Source organism: Xenopus tropicalis, chromosome 5 (assembly GCF_000004195.4).
Source record: "Xenopus tropicalis strain Nigerian chromosome 5, UCB_Xtro_10.0, whole genome shotgun sequence".
Taxonomy (NCBI): Eukaryota; Metazoa; Chordata; class Amphibia; order Anura; family Pipidae; genus Xenopus; species Xenopus tropicalis.
The window spans coordinates 32970879-32989061 of record NC_030681.2 but is presented as its reverse complement, the minus strand read 5'-3'; the positions used below and the strand labels follow the sequence as shown (position 1 = coordinate 32989061).

The window sequence follows — 18183 nt, the reverse complement described above, 5'->3', positions numbered from 1 at the left end:
GAATGAGAGAACTGCTCAAAGGTCTGAATACTATTGCAAGACAATGTTTATAAAAATGTATATAGAAAACAAAACTTGCTTCTTCTTTACTCACCCATTAATAATGCCACCCTCACCCTGCCAGGTAAAATAGCTCGACACATGTTTATTTCATGATATAATCTCAGCTAATGTTACCCTCTTCATTATGCCAGTTTTGACCTTTGTTTCTAAACAAAAAGAAATTGGTAGGGCTACTGCCTACATCCTAGCAGGTAGCAATGTAAAGGTGGCTATACATGCGCAAATTTAAGCTGCTGATTTGGGGCCTTCAGATCTATTCAGCAGCTTATCTGCCCATGTACAGGGCCCTCTGATGTGCCTACTTAAGTGGTACCTGGCCAAATATCCATCAGATCTGAATTGGATCTTTCCTGTTGGATTGAAGACCACTTAGGCTTCTTGATGTAGTCCTCACCCCGACAGCCTGCTGTTGTGATCCAGTCATCAACAATCAAATCAACCCAATATAGCCCACCTAATGAAGATATATGTACACGAGTCAGAGAAAACAACTAATTGGGGTGAATACACATGCCAAAATTACTGTCATCTTTTTTTCTGGAATAAGGCATAACCGTATTTTTGGTTTTTTTTGGATTCAAGTCTTCCGTCAAGCTTGCCAGCCACATTATATTAACTCATGCTTTTAAGTTCTTAATATGTCTATAAGTGTATGTTGCCCCCAGGCCATTTACATACCAAAATTTCAACACAAATGATTTATTTTACTCAGAATATGGGTACTCACATTATATCAAACTGCCAATATATATATTTTTTACTAGAATGGTGCCCAAGATACTCGTTCTGAGAGACTGCAGAAGGCTCCTGACCGCTTCAAGAACCCTGTTGTGTTCAATAAAGATTCTACAGTCAGAAAAACACAGCTTCAGTCCTTCAGTCAATATGTAGAGAGCCGGCCAGGTATGGTGTTATCTTGTCAGTCTCTGCCTTTACAGTCCAAGCGTATCATTGTGCTGTGTTTAATCCTTAGTATGTGTGTGTGTGCAAAAATGGGGGAGGAGGCTATATGTATAAAATGTATTAAATGAAAGTGAAGCCCCTCACTTCTGCAGCTATAAAGGCAAACCAGCTGGCATTAGAATGATTCATCCATTACTATTTTTTAATCCTAATTTTTCCTCCCACCCAGTATTCCCAAAAATGTCAGGCATGTATTTCCATGAAGCCACTTGCAATCTTTTCAGCAGTGTCACTGGCACCCAGGGTTCACTTGGAAGGGTTGAACTTGATGGACTTCGGCCCTTTTTCAACCCAACTTAACTATGTAACATAGCCATTGGGGAACACTGTGAGACAATTTTCATGCAGCACTTAGGCACCATGTAAAAGTTTTCCCCACGATTGCAATTTTCTAATGCCCCCTAAAACTTAATGCACATTAGCTCAATTGTAATGATCCAGAGTATCCAGTCAGCAGTTAGCTTTGATTAGTCTAGTGCAGCTAACCTAATGAAAGCAAATGTCTGATTGGATGTTTTGATTCTGCTTTTATATTTGGTGGAAAAATATTTCCTTAGTCAGCTGAAACATAGTAAATACATTTTGTTTTGCCCTGTTGTGCTCTGGAATCTTTTACATATATATTGCTGAGTGTCACTTCAAAGAATTAAAGCTTGATATTAACTGCCCCTTTAAACCGTTCCCCTACCATAATATTTGAAAATGCCATTGGTCTGTGCCCTGCTTTGCATTGCAGTCCCGTTTTCCACAATAAAATAACTCAAGTTGCCTGTCCTCTATTTATTTTTTTAAGAGATGAAAAGGCAAAGATCAATGCAAGAAGACACAAAAAGAGTGAATGAAGAAGTTGTGATAACCGAAACCCAGAAGAAACCCTCAGAAGATGAAGTGCTAAATGTATTTTTCTTTCCTCTCTTTCCATCCTATTTCATGATTGCTGATAATTTTGAACTGTATGGGAAAATGGTGCTTTTATTTGTTAAAAATGAGATGTTAGTTTTTACCCCCCCCCCCCTTCTTTTAGAGATGCCAATCTGCGGTGCATTCAAAGCACTTTAAGAGGAGCATACTGCTGAATTAGTCTGCAAGGAGGTGATAATTGTCAGATAAAAAAAATGAATTTCTCCCACTTGCACAAGCCCCTGTCTTCTTTGAGGCGTTTCCATCGAGGGCACTTCCCATAGAGAGATCCCAGTATTGATCTAGCGGGAGGATTTTAATTATTACAGTAGCAGATACCGCAGTGCTGCAGTTAGAGGGATAAGTCACAAGAGACCTGCGAAAATTTCCCAGCCAACCCATTTTGTTGGCTCGGGTTAATGGGTGTTCAACCTTTCCATTATCCAGATCAGCCGTGAATTACCAGCTGAATGATGTTTGCATTAATATAATATATATGGTAATTTCTTCACTTAATTAACGGAGAGGTTGAGCTCAGTAAGAGTATGGGCTGATCATGTGTAAAATTGATTTGTGAGGGAAATATTTAATAGACCGCAGGGAGAAAGCTGCTTTTGATGGACAGCTGTGGGGACAGTGGGACATTGAATGTGCACAGATCTAAATATTTCCCAGCAAGCATAGTGAAACTGTGACACTTCCCATTCACAATGTTGAATTTAAAGGCAACACTGACTCCTAATGCTAAAATTGTGTGTCCTGCATGTTCTCCAGAGCACTTCTGAGATTTACTGTAATATTGATATGTTTTCAGAGCAGCTTCCCTACTCTAGTGCTGCAGAATGTAGCTACCAGCAGCTCAAAGGTTAATTTACAGTCAAGAGCCTCGCTGCTTAAGTGCACTCATTCTGACTGCTTTGCTTATGTTCCATCATATAAAAAAGGAGCTTCTTTTCAGCACAACATTCTCAAACAAACATAGGGGAACCCTCCTGCCCTGTCTAGTTATACCACTACCATTTGGCATATTTAGTCAGTCACCTAGGACTCAAAGTTCCCAGGGGAGCAATCACCACGGAGCAGAGCAGACCTGGTGTGTGATTGGGTGGAGCTCGGGCATGATAGGGGAGGAGCAGGGGTTTGTGATAGGGAAGGATTGAACCAGCAATTAATCCATCCTTGCATGTAAGCAAACCACCGTCTATGTTTGCCCTACAGGGCCACAGTTGGGGTGGAAAACAGGGTACTACAGTTAGGGATGCCATGGCTGAGGTGGACCATAAAGCATGATTCATAGACCTTGAAAGGGTAGAGCTTTGGTTTCGGTTTTTTAAATAATTGAGGCGTGGCCATTGCAGATCATGAGCTTGCAAGGGGCTTTTTCCCCATTGAGGCTCTATTTAACTAGTTGGCAGGGCCCACCACCCAAGGGGCCCAGCTCACCAGTGGGCAAATAATTTTGGCCCCCCTCTTTTAAGGGGGAACCTGTAAAATTAGTATGGGGCCCCTTAATTATGAATGGCAGCCCTTTTGCCTTTGTTACTTTTTCCAACAAGGAGCTTATAAAAGGAGAAGAAAGGCAAAATCTGCAGAGTTATAAACCCTTTTAGAGCAGCATGGGTAAACACCGCAACAGGAACATTTTATATTTTTATATTTCCATAGCAAAATAGTGAAAAAAAACCCATTCCATATTGGGTTGGATGCAAACCTGAATGTCATTATTTAAAAAGATATAATAATATATATTCAGGTAAATAAGTAAACTGCAAGAAACAGGTGTTCGAGCCTAAACCTCACCAGCTGCTTCTGACTTGATCAGCAGTTAGTGCCAATCAATATTTCTTAAAGAGCACTGTCCACTCCCTCCCATTCACTCTAATGGTGTGAGCACCTGGTTGGCTTTAATCAGCTCTGGGACCCCTTGCAGTGCGGCTTCCTTGGAACTCCTCACCTGAGCATATGGATTAATGAGTCATTGTGACACCTCCGCCTGTGTTAATGACACTTCCTTTACCTGAGCTCAGGTGAGGATCTTCTGAAAATCTATATGGCTGGAGATCTTTGAGTACTGGTGTTGGGAATCCCTTCCCTGGAGTAATCCTCCAGGTATTATATATACATATTAAGTTTTAAAAACTCTACCCATTATAGAGTTAGCAAAATACAGAGTTTTTATACATTTCTTGCCATTCTGTAATTGTGGTTCAATTGTTTTTTATCAGAGTTACAGTGGAACAAGCCATGGGTTATTTGCTACACATCTAGTTAAATATAACATTTATTACTGAAGCCTTAAAACATATGCAGTATTAAATGGCATATTTCATTTAGCCTATTTTTGTGAAAGGATTTGCATATTCTGTTCTAAATGTTTCAGTGTTTATCTGTGGGTGCAGAAACAACAGAGATATAGTTATATAGAGTTAAAAATATCCTTACCTTTTGTTTGAAGCCTCATAAATACATCTTCATTGCATTAGCCCAGCATTTTTAAGTAGCCTGGCGACTTATAGAAAGTAAAATCACAGGCCTTCTATTGTTTTCTTGTTTTATCGCCTGTTTACAAAGTATATGATGCAGTCATCATGTCTGTTACCTTATTTTTTTATATAAATAACCTAATTGCCTACTTCAGTGCTGTCCACCTCTTTTCATGTTCTGGGCCAGTTAGTTGGAAAAACGACATGTTTGTGGGCCAGATAATATCAAATTGATGGTGTCATATGCATGCATGACATCATTTCTCTGCTAGTGTTTCCCTTAGGCTACTGTCTCATGGGGACATTAGTCACGCACAACAGATCTCTGCTACTGTGGGCGATTAATCTCCCTGAAATGCCTTTCCACCAGCAATAATGTGAACCGCTGGTGGGAAGGAATACGCATTGCTAAGTCCTCGCAAAGGAAACTTCAGGGGACTTAGTGATGTATATGCCTTCCCACCGGCAATTCACATTGTAGTCAGTGGGAAGGCATTTTGGGGAGATTAGTGTCCTGCAGTAGCAGAGATTTATCACAGGTAATTTCCCCATGGGGCATTAGCCTAAGGGAAATACTAGCAGAGAAATGATGTAATGAATGCGGGACTACCTACTGCATTGAATAGTAGTAATTACCTTTCCAGTTCTAGTGCAGGGATGTCCAACTGGGCGGTCCAACTGAAGGCCCTCGGGCCAGATCTGGCCCTCTAAAGGATTTATGTGGCCCCAGTCTGCTCAAAGGCTCTATAGACTTCATTGTATGACATCATTTTAATATAATCCAGCCCTCAAGCATGCAATATGAGAAATAATCAGCCCACTACATGCAATAAGTTAGACAGCACTGCTCTAGCGGAAGTCCATTACTAATTATTGTCTCCTTATCTGCACTGAATCATTGCCTGTCATTTTTCTTTCATTCAATTGCCTTAGTGATTAAATGTATATTTTCTCTGCCTTTGGAAATATTCCGCCCTCGTATTATCTGTGTGTGTGGGTCGTTTTGCTTTTAGTAATCCTTTAGCAATTAAGGAGGATATTACCTGTGAATTCAGATGATATGCCTGCTGAGTCTTTATTTGATATTGCCCCTGCTTCCAAATTACATTTCATGCTGCCCTGATCTATAGTTAAAATTTTATAGTATATAATAAAACATAGGAAAATCGTAAAGCATTTGTCCGATCCTATACATGATAGCCGCCACTCCAGTTCAGCAGGAGGCTCTGATGGAATATCATTCTATAGGTTTTATGATGTTTTGGCAGTTGTGTGTCCTTCAGAGCTTTTGATAGTCAGGGTAAGTGTTTTGCTAAGTGATCTCCGAAAAGAAAAAGTCAAGTTACAAGCGATGTCTCTCCCCTCTTGTTTGTTCTTTTTTTTCATATATACAGAAAGGGTTCAAAGACACCAGTCAGTATGTAGTCGGAGAATTGGCAGCACTAGAAAACGAGCAGAATCAAATTGACACCCGTGCCGCGCTGGTGGAGAAGCGCCTTCGCTATCTCATGGACACAGGTACGGTGCCCAATTACACTGTAAACAGTTTTGGCAAATTGAGCGTTCACAAACTCTTATAGAGTTTTGGAAGTGTGAATCTTTGAAGCCTGAATGTTCAGCAGAACTGCCTTGAAAATGAAAAGGCTGCGATTTGCTGCCACCTCTCTGGGCCCTAGTGATAAGAGCGCCTTCATGGGAAGTGATAACTCACCCTGATACCGTGTGAGCCAGCACTATTGAACAGTGTGCTCAGCCATGCAGAGCTTGAATACATATCTGTGCCTCATTGATATGCCACTGCTTGGGAAAAAGTAAGATTTTCACTGTTCTACTGATTCAATAGGGAGAGTGTATGTGTGTGTGGAGAGATGGAGGGAGGGAGGCTGGCCAGCTCTGTACCTCATGAAACGGAGCAGAGTGCACCAGAAGTAAGCTCTGTTGGCTTGATAACTCCAAGCCGAAAATACTGCTTGGCTGCTGAGGCGACACAATATACACGCCGAGCTCTTCCCTTCCAGCACTTTATTCTTTTAATGAAGGCACATTTATTTGTATGGAGAAAAATCTGTTTTCCATTGGAAGATATATCTGTATCTCAGAATTCACATTTTAAAGTCCTCGCAAAAGTGGTTGATATGCCTGACAAACACACATTAAACACATTATTTTATCACACATGCAGTTGTGTTTTTTAAACATTTGGAACAACTGATAAATGATGCAATTGTTTACTACAGCCAATGCTGCCCCAAGGCCTTTATGGAAGTTACATTAAAAGAATCATTAAATAAATAATACAACAAAATAAGGCTGCTGCCTTCAGCCCTAGCATCTGTGGTAGAAACACCCATGGGTTGTCTAATGTGTAATGGTACATATGTAATAAAATGTGCCTGGGGTTTCCTATTAAACCCTTCCATTGTCCATATTGGCATTTAAATATGTGGGAATATAAGGTAATTAAACATGTGGTCATATAAGCATATATACCAGAATAGCAGGTGGTGTGCCCAGAACATGATTGTCTGTAACTATTAAATTCATGTGTATAATTAGGAGCTGCCATATTGGTTGCTGTGACAAAGATATTAGCCAAAATCCACTGTAAAAACTCAACATGGAAAAGAAAAATCAATTATGTTGGACTGTTATTTATTTTTTTTTATAAAGATCTCTCTTGCAGATTGAGCAGTAAGGTAGGTTCCATTGGAAAATACCACAAGTAAAGATGTAAGTTTCACCAGTCGGGTAAAATGCTGCTGGTGAGGATTGTGACCATCTCCACTATGATATGTTTAGAGAATATTAAAATGAAGTGTTTAAGAAAATGTGAGATAATATATATAAACTGTCTATGTAACCAAGTTTATTTACAGATTTGCAATAATTGCTTTTATTTGTTTGTATATATATTTAGAAAAATGAATGAAAGTGAAATATAGATCAGAGCGCAGCAAGAATGTGAGAAACCCTAATAACCTTGTATCTTCTCTGTGGGAAGCACCAAATATTTACTGTTATTCCTTGGGGGAGCTTAAATTAAATATTTATAGGGGTATTTAGCAAATATTATAATTCCATAGCTGTAAAATAGACAAATATTTTTGTATTCAGTGTATCCTTACTGCACTTATTGATTTTATGACCTTTACACAGACTGTCTTCTTATTTACTATGTTTAAGTGATTTCTTATATACATCTTGATATCTGGAACACGTGCTATGTGTGAGCCATTGTCTGTAGAATTAGTGAAACAAGCAAGTCTTAAGCACTGCTTACAGAAAAGAAATATATATTCTTGTGTTTTATTTTAGCTTTCCGTGTGTTCACACAATCATACAAATATGGGCAAATCATGCAGTATCTGACCATTTGGCATGTAGCGTGATCTGTCCTGTTATCTGAGTATCAATGCCCTAAAGATTAAGGGGCACGCAGGTTAGGCAGGAGACCTGGAGGTGCCAAAATGCTGGCTTATGGAACTGTGCTACCCACCACATTCTGATGAGCACTGGCGCACAGGCTGCTTCTAGCATGTAAATAGCGTAAATTGCACAGGTGTAGGATCTCTTATTCAGAATGCTTGGGACCTGGGTTTTTTCAGGATAAGGAGTCTTTCCTTAATTTGGATCTTCATACCTTAACAGGGGAATGTAATAAAAGTCATAAATAGAAAAAAAATTGCATTTTAGCAGAGTGTTGCTCACTTTTAAGATGCGCTTGAAGGTGGTAATCTTTTGGAGCCATAATACCATTATTACATACACTGTGCAGACTAAAAAAATTTCAATCTTTCTTCCACTGTCAAAAATAGTTTCTGGGGTTAAAAAAGCTATATTAAATTTGTGCAAAGGCAAATTTGTTTGGGCAGAGGCATACATTTTCACTTTGTGAATATTTTTTTCTATTACCAACTTTTATTGCATTCTCCCTTTGTATACTAAAAATAATTTTAACATTAAATAAACCCTATAGGATTGTTTTGCCTCCAATAAGGATTAATTATATCTTAGTTAGGATCAAGTACAGGTACTGTTTATCGTTACAGAGAAAAAGGAAAGATTAAAATAGCCTCTATGGAAGTTGGCCTTCCTATTCTGAGCTTTTTGGAAACCAGGTTTCCGGATAACAGATCCCATTCCTGTATTTCTACAGTGCTTTTAATAAAATAATCACTAGACAAGTTGAGATATTGATGAAAGAGCCTGGGGGCTATAGTTCCCAACAACTGGAGTGCTGTATGTTTATTATGCCTTTGGCAGGTTTAGGGGCACATTTACAAAAGCTCTGGGGAGTGGAAGTGGGAGAGCAAGTAGAAGAAAGTGTTATGTACAAAAAATTCCTGGACACCTGAAAGAGTCTGAGGAATCCCAGCATTTGTAGCCTTCAAAATTTGAAAGGCTTAAAGTTTGCACTCTAATATCTTTGTGACATATGCTAAAGGTTAGGGCAGTGACTCACTGTACGGCTCCTCATTGTGACAGCATTCATAGATAGTAATTGCCTGACAACATACCGGTATGTGTTTTTTGGGAAATAATTGCCTGTGCAGTTTGACTCACGCTACGTCACTCATATTGATCCTCAGTGTGCTTGGCCTTAGGGCAGCAGCTCCCAAACTGTGAGGATGATTCCCCTATTGGGGCCCAGAGTAGTGCCATGGTGGTAACTCATCCTGAATGTTGGTTCAGATGAGATTTGGGGACAGTTTCTGTTTGCTCTGCTATACCTAAAGCTTGGAGGTCAGTTTTGCTGTCCTACATATTCTTGGTACTATAGCAGGATGAATGATGCATCAAGGTTATGTTAAATCTGTCATCTTGACATGCACTCGTACATGCACAAGCAGTGATTTAACTTCAGTTATTGAATCTGTAATCCTGAATGCTTGGGATCTGGGGTTTTCTGGATAAGGGATCCTTCTGTAATTTGGATCTGCATGTCTTGTGTCTGCGAAAAATAATGTTAAATAAACCCAATAAGATTGGTTTGCTGCCAATATGGTTTTGGCCAGAAAATAATGTCTTTTATGGTTGTTGTAAAACGCACACATATCATATTCAGATATTCGCCATAAAACTCTATTATCCATTATCCAGAATCTCTCAAATACAGCAGTGCCATTTCCATTAGTTTTGGTACATAATCTTAACCAAATTCTTTGGTGAATCCCTGCTGATTGCACAATTCTATCTTTTTTAGTAGTCTTGAAAGACACCGTACCGTGACTCAACTTTCATCATTGTGTGGTGCCATTTCATTCATAATAATTATTTTTCTTTTGTAAAACCACATTGTAATCTATATATAGGGCAGAGAGGGCATTTGGTCCCATATAAAAAATGTTAAAAAATGTTGATTGTGCAACCATTGTTATTGATCTTTTCAGAATAGACAGGATAGATAGGAATGGCTAACCCTCGTCTGATGGTGGGATACAGGGAGTTGTAGTTGTAGAAAGCTGGAGGGTACAGGTTGCACATCCCTGATTAACTTCTTTCTTTTCCTTTCGTCAATTAGAATGGGGCTCAAACCTTCTGCAACGCCTGGGCTGGCACCTCGCTAACTACCGCTCTTATTGTGTTTATTTATAAATAAGACACAAACTGGGAAGAAAATATTAAAAGAATAAATTATTTCCACTATGCATATTCATTAAAATGGCTTAAGCAATTTCACTAATTAAACTTTGCTATTTACAAAGAAGCCCATTATTTAGCCATTAACTCTTTGTGGACATGTGGCGCTGAAGGTGTCTCCAAGCCGAGTGGGTTAAATGCCGATTCCCGCTAGTCACAGGCACAAGATTCCTCGCTGATTATGTTTACAGCGAATATGGGTTAATTAAATCATAGAAGCTCTTTTCTTCCGATTGACCATTGGCGGCAAATGTAATTAAATTAGCAGCACACTTAAATGAGTGCAGACAAATATAGGCAGAATCAAGTGAAAGCTTCTGTAATGTTTTTAGATTAGTCACCGCTTCCAGTTCTCCACAGTTTTTTATTACGTTGTCCCTAGATGAATTCAAAGTAATTGGGTGGTTAATTTTATTTACACAGAGCCGTTCACAGCGCATTAAATAATAGAGATAATTGAACAAGAATTGTCAAGTGTGTACTGATATCAGACATATTACAGAAGGAAATGCGCATAAAACTTCATTTCTATGCAGCCATTGTTTATGGTAATTAAGTACACAGATTTATCCCTTGGTTGCCTTCCAAGCTTATGGCAACTGCTATTGTTGTGCTCCATTAATATGTAATCAGGAAATAGTTTAATTTTCTAATCTGCAGTTTGAGAATTCACTTTCTAACAACTCTTAATTACTGCATTGCCCTAATGATGCTCATGGTTATGAAAACTGAACCAATAAACTATGTGGAAGGATCCTGAGGAATTCTAATTGCAGAGGTGGTACTTGCTTAATAAACTTGTTATGCCTTCACTACCGGCAGCCAGGTGGCCTTCAGCAACAGGCACATTCCCATCGCAGTGCTGTACAAACATGGGTGGGAAGGATAAACGGTTTTCTGTTAAACTTGTAAAAATAAAAGGGGTAATTATCTATAAGTGAACTATTAGTATGATGTAATATTCTGCACAGTATGTATTTGGCCTTTCTTTTCATTTTTTTTTTATTAGTTTGTTTTCTGTTCAGCAGTTTGGAATTTCGGCAGCCATCTGGTTGCTGGGTGTCAGTTTACCCTAGCAACCAGGCGGTGGTTTAAATGAGTGACTGAAAGATGAATAGGAGAGGAACTGAGTAGAGAGATGAGTAATACAAACAATAAATTGGCTTCACAGAGCAATAGATTTTTTTGGCTGCAGTAATCCATAACTTCCATCCGAAAGTTGGAAAGAGGCAGAAGAGGAAGGCAAATAATTTGTAAAAATCTATAAAAAAAAAAAAAAAAAAGACCAACTGCATAACATAATAATGTAGCTAGATGTGTACAGTATGATAAGTGCCTCTGTGTTTCACTGGAGCAGTTGCTAAATACAGGAATGGGATCCGTTATCCAGAAAGCTTTATTTCCCATAGAGTCCATTTTAATTAAATAATTAAAAATGTTTAAATTGATTTCCTTTTTCTCTGTAATATTTGTAATATTGGAGGCAAAACAATCCTATTTGGTTTATTTAATGTTTAAATAATAATAATTTTTAGTAGGCTTTAAGGTATGGTGATCAAAATTACAGAGAGACCCATTATCTGGAAAACCCCAGGTCCTGAGCATTCTGGATAACATATCCCATACCTGTACTAACACTTAAAGGGAACCTATTACCTTTATATTGTTTCCCCCACCAGAGGTGAGAGCTAAAAGAGTCTGCACTTTGCTTGGGAGAAGCAATAACTTTTTTTTTTTTTTTTTTTTTAAACAAAAAAAACAACTTCCCCCGCCAGTGTTAGGCGGCCATGTTGGTTGGCGCACATGAGCATAATAAGCTGATCTCCCCACTGATGTAAATTACCCTCCTACGTCACAGACATGCGCAAAAAAAATATTTGTTTATATCGTTTTACTTGCAGAGCAGTACAAGGTTACTCCATGTCACATGGATGTTTTGTTCAAAGGTTGTTGCTTAGCAAAACCAAGCAATTATTGTACCATCTACATATAACCATGGGCAGAATATGCAACTTTCCGAGACTTCGGAAAAAGACTCGGGGGAAAAAAAGCTTTGCGAGACTTCGGAAAAAAACGAAGCGTTGCATTGGCCTTTTTACCGGCAATTCTGTTTGTTGCCATTTTCAGAGAGATTAGTTGCCCGCAGTGGCAAAGCTTTATTGCGGGTGACTAATCTCTCCGTGGGGCATTGGCCTAAAGGCCCCCATACACGGGCCGATAGAAGCTGCCCATATCGGTCCCTTGGACCGACTCGGCAGCTTATCTGCCCGTGTAGGGGCAGAAACGAGCGGGCTGGCCGACCGATATCTGGCCTGAAATTGGCCAGATATCGATCGGCCAGGTTAGAAAATCCAGTCGGATCGGGGACCGCATCAACGAGCCGATGCGGTCCCCGATCCGACTGGATTTTCTAACCTGACCGAACCGACTGCCCCATTGCCGCCTACATATTTTTTTTTTTAACTTCATGCTCCCCGATATCGCCCACCCGTAGGTGGGGATATCGGGGGAAGATCCGCTCGCTTGGCAACATCGCCAAGCGAGCGGATCTGCTCGTGTATGTTCAGCTTAAGCGGTATAGCAGCACAACATGTGCATCCAAAGTGCTGGTAAATAAGGCTCAAATTTTTGTTACTGAACACTAACAGCAAACAAAAGGAAATCAAACCTATATCCAGTGGGAAAATAGATAATTATTCTATTTTAACCTTTGGTTTGATGTGAATTTGAGACCATGAATATGGATCTTAAAGTCATCTGTACAGAGCAGCATCTTGTTCTTGTACTATTTTCCACTTACAGCAAAGTGCTCCTAGTCCTACTAGGATGTATCTAGGGAATGCTTTTATTAGTGCCTTGTAAGGCAAGGTAACGCATTTATATTTTCCTTTTTTTTACGTTAATTAGTAAAATATGACGGCTGTGATTTTTAATCATAAAATAAACATTTAAACATTAATTAAACCCAGTAGGATTGCTTTGCCACCAATATGGATTCATATTGGTCAATCATCAAGTAGAACCTACTGTTTATTGTTACAGAGAAAAAGGAAATCCGTTTTAAAAATGGAATCTATGTGAGATGGTTTTTCTGTTATTTGGAGTTTTCTGGACAAGGGGTTTCCAGATAGGGAATACTATACCTCTACTGATTTTTTTTTCTTAAATATGTTTAATTTAAAATTGGAATCAATATAAGTAGTATATATTAATTCTAGTATGATATTGTCTTTTAAGTATAGAGAAAAAAACAGTGAAAAATGGAGATTTGATTGCTTAAATAACAGCATTTTGGGACTGTCTGGAAAATGAGTTTCTGGATAACCGATCTTGTACATGTGTTAATGCTAAGTGTGTCTGGTGAGGCAGCCATTGCAGGGCAGTGCAGTCACTTTTTCCTTATTCAGAATTCAAGTGTTTCAGAAGTGATGGTGACATTGAAACAGAGATAAGGGGACTCATTCCCTTAGCTCCTCAGATAAAAAGGTTAGTTGTGTTCATCAGTTGCCTGTGTTTGATACTGTCAGTCATTACAAAACTGAGCAAACAAACTTCCATGTCTTGGGGATGAGAGAATAAATCCCAGGTTGTGTAATGAAAACATGCATTTAATGTTATAATATTATTTTATATTAGAGAAACCTCAGTTTTTTTCCATAGTTCTTTATGGTAGTCATTAAAAGTAAGATTTCTTGTGTGTGCTATTGAGTTAAAAACAGCTGCAGAGAAACTCATAGAATAACTACAGAGTATAATGTGGGTGAGTTTTTATGTATTCACATTTTGATAAATCTGCTCTTAAGTGTTTTAGCTGGCACTAAAGCTACACTAAGCTACATATGTCCCTTGAGTGGCATTAAAGGAGAAGGAAAGGTTGAAAACACTGGGGAGTACCAAAAGTTAGCCCCCCCATATCCTTCCCAGTGAATTTAATAACTTACCTGATACCCCCAGCTGTTGCCCCTGTTAGTGGAAAACTGCACCAGCCCAGGGTCCTGCTCAGCGAGAACCATGAAGCAATCCTCTTCCCGCTTCCTAGTAAGAACCCAGTAAGAGCATGGAGGTTTTATGGCAACTGGCCAATGATCAGACCCTAAAGCAAGCCTGTACGGACCCATCAGGGAGCTGTTGTGGATATAACTGTTATAGGGGCTGCTGGAACTCTGGTCTGGAATAGTAAGTTTCAGAAATAAAATACAGCATTTTCTATCTTCTTTTTTTATAGTTCAAGTTGGCCATGCATGGTAAGTTTCACTCTTTTAATCCCCTTTGGCCACAAATGCTGTGGACCAAATCAGAAAGGACTAACGTCTAGGGTCCTATAGAGACCCTTTGGGAGGTTTGACTGAACTTTCCAACCAAATTAGCTCAAATATGAGAATAGGCTGGCACAAAACTGGACCAAAAAAATAAAAAGTTATGGTGCAGTTAAAGTCTTATTTAAAGACAAAACATTTCAAACATGGAAAGCCTGCCACGTTTCGTGCTAAAAGGGGGCACTTAATCATAGGCTCCCAAGGGCCTTATACACAAGCCAATAAGCTGCCAACTCAGTCCAGAGACTCTGAACTGGCAGCTAGTACAAAAAAATTATAGAAATTTGAATAGCTTAATCCTGAAGGTGTTTCCAAACATTGTCGCCCATAAGGGAGCGAAGATTTCCTGCAGGCGACATAGCACTTTGTCTGACATTAACCTAAACTTGTGAAAGCAAAGACACAAAGAAGATAACATCTATTTGTTTCTGCCTGTCAAGAACAAAAGAAAATAGTACATGTGTTACTGCATGACAAGGGTTTGACGATGGATGTACCGAGGGGAGTACAAATACATGGTGCCTGCTAGCTGGGATTTGTAATGACTGAAGAGCAGAGAAGACCTTTGCTAACATTCTTAAAAGCACAGCAGCCTGAGAATGTGATCACTGCTCTTCTTACTGTACCACCTATGTATTTGTAGGTATTATTTCTGTTCATAAGTCAGAGCGCTCATCATCGCCCTCGTTTGACTAAAGATTTAAGCTGAGGGACGTGAGCTGCATGGAACATACTCTTAGCTCAGAAACACAAACAGCTAGCCAGCCTCTAAGTACATTATCAGGCAACTTCTTTGAGAAACGTATTGCTAAAGAAGCTTAACATTAATTATTGTAAGTTTGTGCAGATTACATCCACACTAGCCTTGTAAGAAGCAGCATACACTTCTTGACCTCCATTGCTTGAGCTTTAAGACACAAGAATGGCATTTTACCAACTTTAATGGGATAACCAGTATAATCTTTCAGCAGTAAGGGAAGGAAAAGTGTTTAGCTTATAATACCCTTCTGAGTTGTGATAGAAGCAGGCTGTTGTGTGTGCTGCAATCATAATTCCTATGTCTTCCTACTTGGGTTTTACTTTCTTCTGTACTCAAGGAACAGAATCTTACAAGATTATAGTTTAACGACTAGGCAATTAACATATTGGCTCAACTCCATAGTACTTTCTTTTGTCTTCATGCCAGCTCTTTGTATGAACTGAAAAAGGAAACACCAGTAGTTGCCAGCAATATAATATACCTCTGTGTTTCTATCAAGGCAAGGTAACCCCCTTTTGTTCTCCAGCCTATATTATAGGATAGGGAAATATTGCTTTGCCTGTATCAGTGAAAGGAAACATGTTCTTGTGTATTGACGGAATGCATGAAACAGACAATGACTTATGGATGTCTGTAACTGAACAAATACATAAAGAGTATTCTGCATTATTTTCCCAGACCACCTTTTTAAATGGATATGGTATTAGAATCTACAGTTACTGCTGTCCCATACTATTAAAGGCATATCATGCCCATTTTATGAGCAGAATCATTATGCGCTTTATTTTTATATGAATGTAAAGCTTATTGTATAGGTTATTTCTCACAGAAAGACTTACCTGTCTACACAAGCGGGTTCATAAAAATGAAACCCTTTCAAAACAGAAAAGGAAATATGAAATCCCATTTGCACACTCTAATGAACGAGTGATCCCCACTAGGTAAATTGTCATAAATAAAATTGGCAGCATGCTTGGTTTGCTTTACTAGGCAATCATTTTTCAACAAAGCATCCCTCAGGTATGAAATTAGCTTTGCATTATCAAGAAGGAAGGACCGAAAACTTTTTCTGATCCATTTTATTGTCAGTTTAATGCCCCTTAGAGTCATTGGGGCAGTTTAAAGTAAAAGTGATTCAGTGGAATCTGTTATTATCCAAGTACATTTTTCTACTGTAAAACCAAACCTATCTCTGTGCATTCAATAGAATTGTTTTGCCTCCAATAAAGGTTCACTATATTTTAGTTGGGATCAAGTATAAGTACTGTTTTATTATTAAAGAGGATAAGAAAATATGTTTTACAGTTTTAAAATACTTCATTAAAAAGGAGTCTGTGGGATATACACGTCTCATAATTCAGAGCTTTTTTGTATTTTCCAGATAATAAATCTGCACTGCAGCAGTTTTGCCACACTCTGTGAATTAAATTCTAGATCGCTTTTACATTGTATGCAATGTGGGTGCAAGGTTTCTAATGGGTGTTAGTGCTCAGCCCTAGAGCCCAGCAACACTGAGCAATACTACCACATAGAACAGAAAAGCATTTGACTACTCAAAGCATTCAAACTCATTCTAATGACCTGACACAGGTAATAGCTTTGATACATTTGTTAAAGACTGTCAGTAAGAAGCCAAGAAAGTTAAATAAAATTGATCTAGAAGGTTGCCCCAGTTTACTATAATAAATATATATTATTATATATAAGATAGCTTAACAGACAAAAGAATAATTCACATCCACAGTACTTTTAATAATAAATCCTTTTTTATTATTCTCCTTCTATGCTGAACAGAAGGGCCGGACTGGCAGTATTTGGATTCTGGCAAATACTAGAGGGGCTGCTATAAGATGCCATAGACACTCACTGTTTATTGGGCCTGTGGGTGGCAGTTTGGGCCTCTGTGTACTTGGAATGACAGGCCTGGCTAACAGGTACAGTTGTACTTTCTAGCTCCCTGATGCACATTGTGAGAAATAAACTATGACGTATGGTTCTTTAACGTTTAAAAAAAAAATCAGCCGGGAAGTGCACCCTTCTCTATTTACATAGTTCAATGCATAAGATAGTTGGATCATGACTAATTTTAATAGCTACATTAAAAAATACATCTAACATCATTCTTAATTAGAATAATCTCTAAAGCCAGTTAAATGTTTCAGCAGACAAACAGTTTAATTAGCTAACCTACAGAGGCCCCCCCTCCCCCCCACATGTGCAGTAGCCTACCACTTGGTGTTAGCCTTTCAAGCATTCTTAAACAATCCGATGAAAAGGGATTTTAGGGAGATTAGAGGACGGGGATGCTTTAGACGTTGTCCGTTAATCGTAAGATATGCAGCATCCACCAAGTTTCATCAAGAAACGAGCATTTAAATAAAGAGACGGAGAAGGGGGGAAAACAATTTTGATTATCTAGTTAGCATGAATTACAAGCTGTAATGTTGAATGATAAGGCGCATTAAATAAATGTATTCTTTTAATTGTCTGCACAGGCAGAAGTACATGCAGGGGTGTACCAGCAAGCAAGTGATATACCAGATTAACATTCTGAAAAGGACAATGTTTTTTTTCCCAGGGATGAAGCCTTTTGTCGGGCAATTCCAGGGTGCTGCACGATTTTAAGGAGGCCAACTCAAATGCCTTAACCCCTTTATAGGAGAAGTGGCCGACTACACTTATATATAGCTCTTATATCCTTGCCATTACCCATTAGTCTTCTTACTATGAAATCATGGAGAATTCCTAGATTGTTCAGTTTGTAAATATTACTAATTTTACATTCACTTGGAATCAAATGGGCGCATGTTAACTTGATTTTAACTATATTTGATCTGTTTTAATGTTTATTTGTAACCCAAATCAGAATTTGGCGCTATTTTATTACAGCCCTACAGGGGTAAAAGAGAGAAATTGGTACTTTGCTAAATGTTATCTTTTGCACATTCGAATAATGCATCTCCCAGAAACTGACCCTTGTTTTCGTTAGCTGTAAGAGCTCCACATCTTGTTTTTATAGGTGAAATCATTTCAAATAAATACCTACGGGTTTAAATAC

General features: G+C 38.7%; 1 protein-coding gene across 12 annotated transcripts in view; it reads left to right on the top strand.

Annotated features, from left to right (window-relative positions):
* Nucleotides 1-18183, top strand: part of ehbp1 (EH domain binding protein 1) — a 303778-nt gene that overhangs the window by 239101 nt on the left and 46494 nt on the right. For all 12 annotated transcript variants that reach the window (XM_031902914.1, XM_018094164.2, XM_031902913.1 and 9 more), the window contains 3 exons: nucleotides 828-966; nucleotides 1820-1923; nucleotides 5804-5927. In XM_031902914.1, coding sequence (XP_031758774.1) covers nucleotides 828-966; nucleotides 1820-1923; nucleotides 5804-5927 — 367 coding nt within the window. The remainder of the gene's footprint in view (nucleotides 1-827; nucleotides 967-1819; nucleotides 1924-5803; nucleotides 5928-18183) is intronic.